The sequence below is a fragment of the Lepidothrix coronata genome, unplaced genomic scaffold (assembly GCF_001604755.1).
Source record: "Lepidothrix coronata isolate B3197 unplaced genomic scaffold, Lepidothrix_coronata-1.0 Scaffold43, whole genome shotgun sequence".
NCBI classification, from domain to species: Eukaryota; Metazoa; Chordata; class Aves; order Passeriformes; family Pipridae; genus Lepidothrix; species Lepidothrix coronata.
Window position 1 is genome coordinate 1,903,024 of NW_016690223.1, and position 8,978 is coordinate 1,912,001.

An 8,978-nucleotide genomic window follows, 5' to 3' on the forward strand; every position below is an offset into this window, starting at 1 on the left:
GAAAAGGACCCAAGGTTCATGCTAGACATCCAGATGAACAGGAGAAAGAGAGCGGCTCTTCTGTAAACCCTGTGACATTTTTGTGGGCAGCTGTTCTATGCACACTTTTGTGGGCAATAGCCTACCATAAGGACATACATAAGTCCAGGATCATTGTTACCATGTTCCTATAGTCCTGGTAAGTACATTCCTTAAAAATTAACAAAAAACTCTTAACTTCCCACATAAGGTGTGTCTCTCTTCGTTCATAACAAGATTTTGAGTGCAGCAGATGGCTTAACTTCAACCAAAGGATGATACAGATGTTAATTACCTGACAAAAGCTAATGTTCTCATAAGGTCGTGCTTGTGCAAGCAGTTCAGCTTTGGATTCTCTCTTTTCACCATGAACTATCAGCAATGGCTTCTTCCTTAAACACAAGGAGATTACCATTGAAACATCAAGTGAATTAGCAATCGGCATAAACCATTTCTTCACGTAGCTCTGACTTCTGGCCCCTACATTGGATAAGCCAGCAGAAAGATGGCACTGAAATTTATATGCCTCCTTAACAAACTCAAAATAGCAGTAACTACAATTGAACCTCTAAGAAAAAGACACTAGAAAATTTTAATGGAAAAAAAAAAGGGAAACAGGAAGCATGGAATAAAGCAGATGCCAAAACAGAAACTATTAATACAAGATCTTGAAAGGAATTCTTATCCCTATAGCTGGAAACGGACAAATGATATTTCTCAAAAGCACTGATGTACACAGTGGAGATCTAAGACAATTTAGAAACTGTCCTCTTAGAGAGAAGATGGGAAGAATGATAGGGAAAAGGAGAGGGCTAGGTCTATTCTGGCAGTAGTTTGGCGTTCACTCCCTAGAACTCAACTTCTGATCCTGCCAGTTGGATCCAATCCATAGGGAGGGAGTGTTGCCTACCTGGGGCCCAGTTAAGACACATCACCAGGAAATTTTCCAGCCTGGTATGGCCCACTGATTATCACCCACTACTGGTTTTCCAGCTGCATACTGATGACAATTTTCTGACATAGGTAATTGAGGATCCCAGAAGGAATAGGGTGCTGCTCAACCCACTGTGGTCCCTTCCAAACTTACCCGTTCTGTGAACTCTGGTTCTACTGCATTTCCAGTAAAATGAAGGAAAAAAGTATAGAAAAATGCACATTATACACTCACTTCATCTGCAGGACGTTGCAACTACCAGAAAGGAATTTCAAGCAAACAAGAACTGCTTTCATGACAATATCCATCAACTCACTATGTCATAACCACACCATCATCCTGATACTTTTCATGTAATTTTCTTCCGCCCTTCCTACACTCTCCTTTCTCTTGCACTATCTGGCTCTTGACTCAGTAAACTCTAAGGGCAAAAAGCTTCTAACTCCATCTTTATAGGTCATCTACTGCACTGCCACTGTGGCCCACAATGGAACCTCCCAAATGTTAACTAATAAAAATCAAAAACCAGCTATACTGAACTCTGACCTTTTAACAGTCTTGAAAAAAAAGCCAAGAAATCAATAGAGAACTACAACTGCGGAATGAGAGTAGAAAGAAAACCAAGAGTCTGTGCATATACAATTGGTAACAATAATTTGCAACTGCAAACAAGTGCTCATCATTCACTTATAACAGGAACCTGTATGAACCGAATGATCTGGGAACTGCATCATTTCATCTTCATAAAATAAACATACCTGAATTCCTGTGGATACTGTCTTACAAGCCATCCCACATCTATACAGTAGTTAAACTTGCACATAAGAAAAAGAAAATAGACTCATTAAAAAGAAAAAGCAGTTTGTTAAAACAGTGAACTACAGTAAAAAACCCTCTTACGTAAAGTCATCACACAATACTGTTTGCATCATATACAGCATGTTCTAAAACCAAGTGTATTTTTTACTTTCACATGCTTCTTTTATTTCTCTCGACAATTTAAGAATGAACTTAAGTTTATCAAAAGCATGTGTTAGTGGTCATAATATTTAACATGCAGGAAAAAAAGCAATCTATGCACATAATGTGAAAGCTTTGGTTCAAGGATCATCTCTTTGCCATGTGCTTATGCCATGAAAGATAGCAAAAGCTTCTAGACAATAACAAAAAACTCATTTCTAGATTGCAAGGCAGTTTTTTTTCTTCCTCAAAAACAGGAAAGAGAAAGTAGTCCTACAATTGCCTAAATTCTAAAGCAGAACATAGAACGATTTTTATGTTTCAAGAAACTGTTGAACAGTCAAAAACATTTAGAATTCCCTCTGTACTTTAACAAAATTCCCTGCTAATGTCAGCTGCATGACACAAGCACGGATTATCAAGTTTAAGATTAATTAAGTGAAACAAGCAAGTCAAATCAGTTTGGCAACCAGGAAACTCACCTGGGCAGAAGATATGAGAGTCCCAAAAAGAGGAGACAAAATATCTATTAAAAAATATTAAAGTATAATTAAATTTAAAAAAAAAAAAAGTTAAAGTAAACATTTTGCATCTTGAACAGCTTGATAAGTACCATACCACAAGGGCCAGAATGTTCAAAGACTTGGTGTAACAGAGGCATTCACAAGTGAGATTACTTATCTGAGTATCCAAGTCACTGATTCTCCAGTGAATCGCTTAGGGTCATATGCTTATAAAAAGCATTAATACTTTTAAAGCAGAAAACAAGTTTTAAAAATTGATTAGGAGAAAGTCCAGGATCATACTGAGAAAGGGACAAACTACTCTCTCCCCTATAGAATGGGCTTAAAGAACTGTGGCAAGGTAGCAGCAATAATGGCATAGTTAATGCTTATTTGTCTGTTGCAGACTGATTATAGGATACTTGTATCCATTGTTCATTCATGGTAACACAGGAAACTAATCCAACTGAGGATTCATAACCCCAGCAACTGAAGCACAGCACCAACTTGAAAACACACCCTATGAATACTTTCTAGGATGGGTAAAATATTTCATGCCCTAGCTCTACAGAAATCTGGTTTTGCAGGTTTAACAAAAAATACTGCCTACCACCTCAACTAATCACCTAGCAGAACTCCTAAGAGAGGACTAGTCGAAAGCCCCAATACATTCATAAAGCACATAAAAATATACAGCAGTAGAGCAACTTTGGTCTTTGATACCAGCTTGCATCAATAATCAGTGCTCATAGGGAGCACATGAGATTGAGGAAAAGTTACAACCTAATTTTACAGGTCTTTGGCGATTTCTTCTCCTTCAAAGAATTACAATTTTTTTTCTGCCCCATTTTATTGTTGTTCTGTGCATAACTCTCTTATTAATGCCTGCTTCTGATTCTGTCTTGTGATAGATGAGATTTCATTTCTGAATAAGGGGATCCTTACAGGTGTACAAGGCTCTTCCCCCCTAAATCAAACTACAACTACAGAGCAATCCTGAAGCATCAGTATTGTAACACCAAACACCTTGCTCCACCTTGACTTATGTTCACTGCCAATTGAATTCAAATGGACCCATAAATCCCAGACACAGATGTTCAGAAGTACTGCATCAAGTAATAGCAAATTACTAGATCCAAATCCTTCAGCAGCACGAAGGCAAGTGCAAACAACTACTCAGGGAGTTAGGCATCCTAGAGAAGCATCCCTATAACTGCCACAAAGACAAGTGGTTTTCCCCATATTAACTCATAGGGAAAGCAGCAATAAAGCACATTTGAATTACCTTGGCTAAATACACATTAGATTTGTGCAGCATAACTCAGAAGTTACAACCACATGTAAGCAAATAATGCTTTGTTATACTTCTAGAAGAGAAAAGTCCAGATAAGAGAACCAATTCCTATAAATTTGCATATTTAGAATACGAAACTTCAGCTACATCAAGAAATACACGCATTTAAAAATACCCACAAACTAAAATTAAGCATGCTCTTGCTTTCTCCCAAAAGCCCACTTCTGTACAAGCCACTTGTTCACCTTTTATGTGCAGGGCTCCAGAATTATAACTCCGTTCAATTCCACTGACTTTAGTGAGAAAAAACCTGAAGGGATTTCCTCCATTTAACAAATCCCAGGTATCTTGAGCTTCACTGGATGTTTCATTATATTCCTCTGCTTTCAAATTCTCTGAGAGTTTGTCATCTTTGCAAAGATTCAGAGACTGCTCTTTGGGCGCATCATATTTTTCTTCTTTCACTGTTTCTTTGGGGGCATGCTTTTGCTGATCTTCAGGCTCTTCATCACTACTAGAAAGACACCAGCCTAAGCCTTCTTGGCTAGTTCTCTGTTTTGCTGCTGGAGGTATTTCTGTAGAAAGACTTTCATCAGTGAGCTTCAGGGGAGAAGTTTTTCTCTTGTGAGCAGCTTTCCTAGCTTCAGAGCATGGATATTGCGGCTCACTTGTTCTACCACGTGCAGCATCCGACAGCGTAGATGTAGATGGTTTTTCACTATCGGAATCTTCCTCTGCACTTTCATCACTGCTGGATACTGTCCATTTACCATGTGCGCCTTCCTGAAGCATGTTTCTATGGATTAGAAAACAAAACACTAAACAAAAATAGTGCATTTTTGCTAAGCTCAAGTCCGTTTCCCTTCCTGGCTCCCATTTGTTTATTATTAAGGAAGCGTGCTTCTGTATTTAGCAGAAACTCCGTGCAACTTCTGACTCGGGAAAATTTAATAGTGTACAAGGCTTACTTGTTTCTGTTCCCAGGAAACAAAGAAGCACGTGCAACGGGAGCAACCATGAAATGGGAAGCAGCTAACGTGAAGAGTCTGCACACGGAAGGCGGGCTAGCATAGGGCAACCTATGGGAAAGCACTCCATAAGTCAGAGCAGTGATTTGCACGATGCAGGCATTTCTCATACCAAAGCTAAGGCTGAGCCATCCCGCCCGCTCTGCTGGGAGGACACGGGGCCGGGCCGGGGCCGCCCTTTCCGGCTGCATCCGCGGGAAAACACTTCGGGAGCGGAGCCCGGGACAGCGGCCTCCCTCCGCCACCCCCGTGCCTCGGGCGGCACCACCCGGCCCCAGCCGCCCCCACCGCCCCCACCGCCCAGGGCCGCGCGGCCGCAGCTCCCACCACCGCTCCCCGGGCACGGCAGCGCCCGCCGCCGCCGGCTGAGGGGACGCGCGGGACACGGCGCCAAAGGGCCCCGTCGGCCCTCCCGGCTCACCGCCCGCCCCGCCCGCCCTGCCCGCCGCGCTCCGCCGGCACCGCCACTCACCGCCCGCCCGGCGCCCCCGCAGAGCCCGCAGCCCGCGACGGGGAGCGAGACCAGGCCCCGGCCCGCCTTCCCCCGCGCAGCCCCGCCCCGCCGCTGGGCCGGTGGCGCACGGGAGCTGGGGGCGGTCAGGCTGCGCGAAGAGGCTACAGCGGCAGATCGAGCCCGTCTCAGTGACCTGAATTAATCTAATGAGACTCTATTTGGCTTAAATATTAGCTCAGGGCAGGTGCGGTATTTGCATAATGGTTCATTCAGCGCGGTGTTAATCAGTGTGTCTGAAGTGCCCCGCTAATGAGACAACTGCGTGAGGAGTTCGGGAGGGAGCAGGTGTGACATTAATCAGAGGAGCGCGGCCTGCATCAAAGCACGCTCTGGCTGCCGGAGCGAGCTGTGTGAGCGTTTGGTTCGCCTTACTCTAATTTATTGTAAGCTTGTGACTGCAGTTAACAAATTATGTAAGTGCCAGCAGTAAGATCGGCAAGCTACACTGAAAAAAGCGTTCAATGAAATTTCAGCTGCTCTGTGTAATTTTCTTGGTGCTTTTCTGCAAAGTTGTATGTAATGCTTCTTTCTGAAACCCTCCGAGGATGTACTCTTCACTACTGTAAGATTAAATTCTGTATTATGAACTCTTGCTGAAGGTCTTCTGTGGGGAAAATCTCTTAGGAGAGTTGCATGTTTTTGTATGTAATGGGCATAGTCTCTAAATACAGACTCTGGAAATGATATTTGTTTTCTAGAAGTACTTAAGAAAGTTGAATGGCTTCTGACTCTGCTGGCACTCCACTCTCTCTTCATAGTTCCTGTCTATGTAGTGCTGAGAATTAAAGCTGCCTGGAATTTTTTAAGAAACAGTTTAAGAGCTTGCGGAGACAAATTTAATGTCATTTCTTTTCTAGGAGTCTGTACTATGCATTCTAAGTTTGCAAAAAGCCTTTTTATTATAAGCATGTAAAACGTAGAAGTAGGATAAACTTTATTTTAACTTTAAAATTGAATGGACTTGGTCCATTTTCAGCTACTGGAACAGAGTAGATAAATAGAGCTCTGACAGAGATGTGACTAATCTTCAATAGTTTATTTATAGCATAATTTATTCAGCAGGTGTGTGATTTTTCCTATAACAGTTACGCAAAGTAAAAAAATATTAGTTTGCCTTTATTGTTTTTAAAGGAAATCACTTTCTTTTTTTAGCTTTTTAAAGCACGTGAGGAAGACAGCAAAGGCTATTTAAGCAGAGAAGATATTAACGTTGCTCTAGTAATGTTTTTTTGTTAGAAACCGTCAAAGGTATATACTTTTTCATCTATGTTCTGAAGATCCAGATGTCTCACAGAATACCTACAGATTCTAAAGTAATTTTCTTATCTACAGATATTTATTTCAGAAGAAAATAATCAAACCCCTGCTTCTCCTGCTGCAGAGGGTGATGAGGAGAAGGATGTACTCTATTTCATGTGTACAAGACATGAAATAAATGACTCACTGAGCTTGTTATTGATCGACTTTTGGTTTTTAATAGTGGTACACTCAATTTCTTTACTCAGTAGTTTCAGTAGATGTGAAACTGTCACATGTTCTAATAATAATTATGTATTCTCAATAATATATCTGGTTTAAGTTTCAAGTAACAGTTGGGCATTTTTTGCCTTGACTTCTCAAATGTAAACCTACGGCTGTACAAAAATGTTAANAACAAGAGAAAGGTTAATTGAGAGAAATAATGTGTTTACATACAGGAAAATACTGGATAAATTATATTGCTTGATGTAGTTTTGGAAGTTACGTTTCTACTCAAGTGAATTGAAAAAGAGTGCGAAGAACACACAACATTTCAGAATAAATACACTATGATTGTGAGTTTATCTTTCTGATGGCATGTCAATACAAACTATATTATATAGATAAAGTATGTATAAAGTAGAAATGATCATTCATTTTTCTTTTCCAGCTTGAGAATCTTCTTCATCAAGGACCACTTGGGACTAATTATTATTTTTTTTTTACTTAAATACATATTTTACAAAAATTGTCTTAACAAAGTCATAAACAAAATTACATCTAAGATAATTTAAAGTAAAACCCACAGAAATGTTTTAATGAACTTTAATGAACTCGATACATTTCAGCTGTGGGTAAACATTTTACCAATGAATTATGGCCAGATCTAAAAATGATAAAGACTTCTAACATGAGTCTTAACTGCTGAATTATGAATCTGAAAATACTCAGCTTCCCATTATCTCTCTTCTCCTACTTATTTTTACCTTCATCTAAAAATTAACTGTTCTGTCAAATTCCCTGGATGTTTCTTCTAGCAGGAGTGCTCAAAACATGCTTAAGGCATTTAAACAGGAGCAGGTTCTGTGCATAAGTCACTTATGGCACCTCTTTGGAAAGAGAATAGAAGTAGAGGACTCCTGGGAGAAAAGGATTTGCAGGTTTAGTTATTTCTTCCTGAAAAAGTGCCAAGTCACACCTGCTGTGTCTCTAGGCACTGCCGTGACCACCTGGCTGTTGGACCATTTTGTCTATGCAGCTGCACAAAAATTAATTAAACGTTTGTCCTAGGACTGATTCTGTCATCTCATGGTTTTGCTGGCTCCCTATGTGGGCCCAATTCCAGCAACTGTTGCTCTTTACCCAATGACTGCTCATTGTGAAGATCCCTAAAAGATCCCTGGGGAGGCAGATACTTTTTTGTGGCTTTTGCTAACGTGCATTAGCTATGGTTTATGGCACAGCCATAGGTTTTGCTTTTACTGGAGATTAGGCCCTATATGTATTCCTTTCAACATTTGTGTGGGTTTTAATCTAGTTCTGGGAAACACAACCCTCTATGCAGCAGAGAGGAACCAAATACAGATTTTGCAATCCTAAAAGTTGATTGTTAGGATCCAGTTCTTGAGCATGTTATTGTGCATATTACTACGTTGTCAAAATTATTAAAATCCTGGATTATATTAACAACCCTTGTATTTTTTTTGGAAGCTACTAAGAACAGCCCTGGAAAGAAGGGTCCTTTCAATTGCTTTTGCAAGAAATAGAGAATAGTGTGCACACATTACTTCTTAAGGTGGAACTATTTCCTCAGCTATACTCCATACTAACATAAATTTTTCAGTAGAAACGGCAGTAACTTAGCATCAACTGCAGTAAAGCCACTGAACTGTTAGTAAATTGTTGCTACATATTTTTTTTGGTCATATTTGTATTTATTCCATAAACTAAAAGTAATACTGACTTTACCCACTAGATGTCATGAACGAACTCTTTACTGGAAAACGTGGGCCCTAAGAATTTGAATCACATTCCTACTCCACTTCATTTTTCAAAATAACTTTGTTAAAACAATTCTGTATGATTTATAAAATATTATTTTAGTGTGGTTATTCATAGAGATTTTGAACTTTACTGAACATTACTGTTTAAAATTAAGGCTTCTGAAGCAAATAACTGGAAAAGAATGAAAACAGATTAACCTGATTGTTGGACTGATACTGTATGTATATTTGATGTATTTGTTAGCATATAATTACCATTTCTGGAACTATCAACGTTATGGGAATCAAGTCTGTGGAACTTTTTTTTCCCTCTGACAGTTTGGTTCAGTGATCCTCTTTTCCCCCAAATTATTTGAAATGATCTAAAATACTCTCATGTTTCAGCAGCCATTCAGCTAACTAACTGCACATTCAGGTGTTAAGTGTTTCAAATGAAACGGGGACTGCAGGAACAGTTGTCATGAAAATATGTCATTTCCCTGGCT

The 8,978-nt window shown here is 39.9% G+C and overlaps 1 protein-coding gene across 3 annotated transcripts in view; it reads right to left on the minus strand.

The window, feature by feature from the left end:
- The window catches only part of TDP1 (tyrosyl-DNA phosphodiesterase 1), a 42,467-nt gene extending 37,187 nt beyond the window's left edge, over positions 1-5,280 (minus strand). The window contains exons 1-6 of one of the 3 annotated variants that reach the window (XM_017813913.1): positions 5,210-5,278; positions 4,678-4,788; positions 3,955-4,505; positions 2,395-2,438; positions 1,711-1,766; positions 314-410 (exon numbers count right to left, since the gene is read on the minus strand). In XM_017813913.1, coding sequence (XP_017669402.1) covers positions 314-410; positions 1,711-1,766; positions 2,395-2,438; positions 3,955-4,505; positions 4,678-4,727 — 798 coding nt within the window. In that variant the 5' untranslated portion in view covers positions 4,728-4,788; positions 5,210-5,278. Of the gene's footprint in view, positions 1-313; positions 411-1,710; positions 1,767-2,394; positions 2,439-3,954; positions 4,506-4,677; positions 4,789-5,209 lie in introns of all 3 variants that reach the window. The other 2 variants (XM_017813916.1, XM_017813914.1) reach the window with 2 other exon arrangements.
- Positions 5,281-8,978: the final 3,698 nt, after the last annotated feature.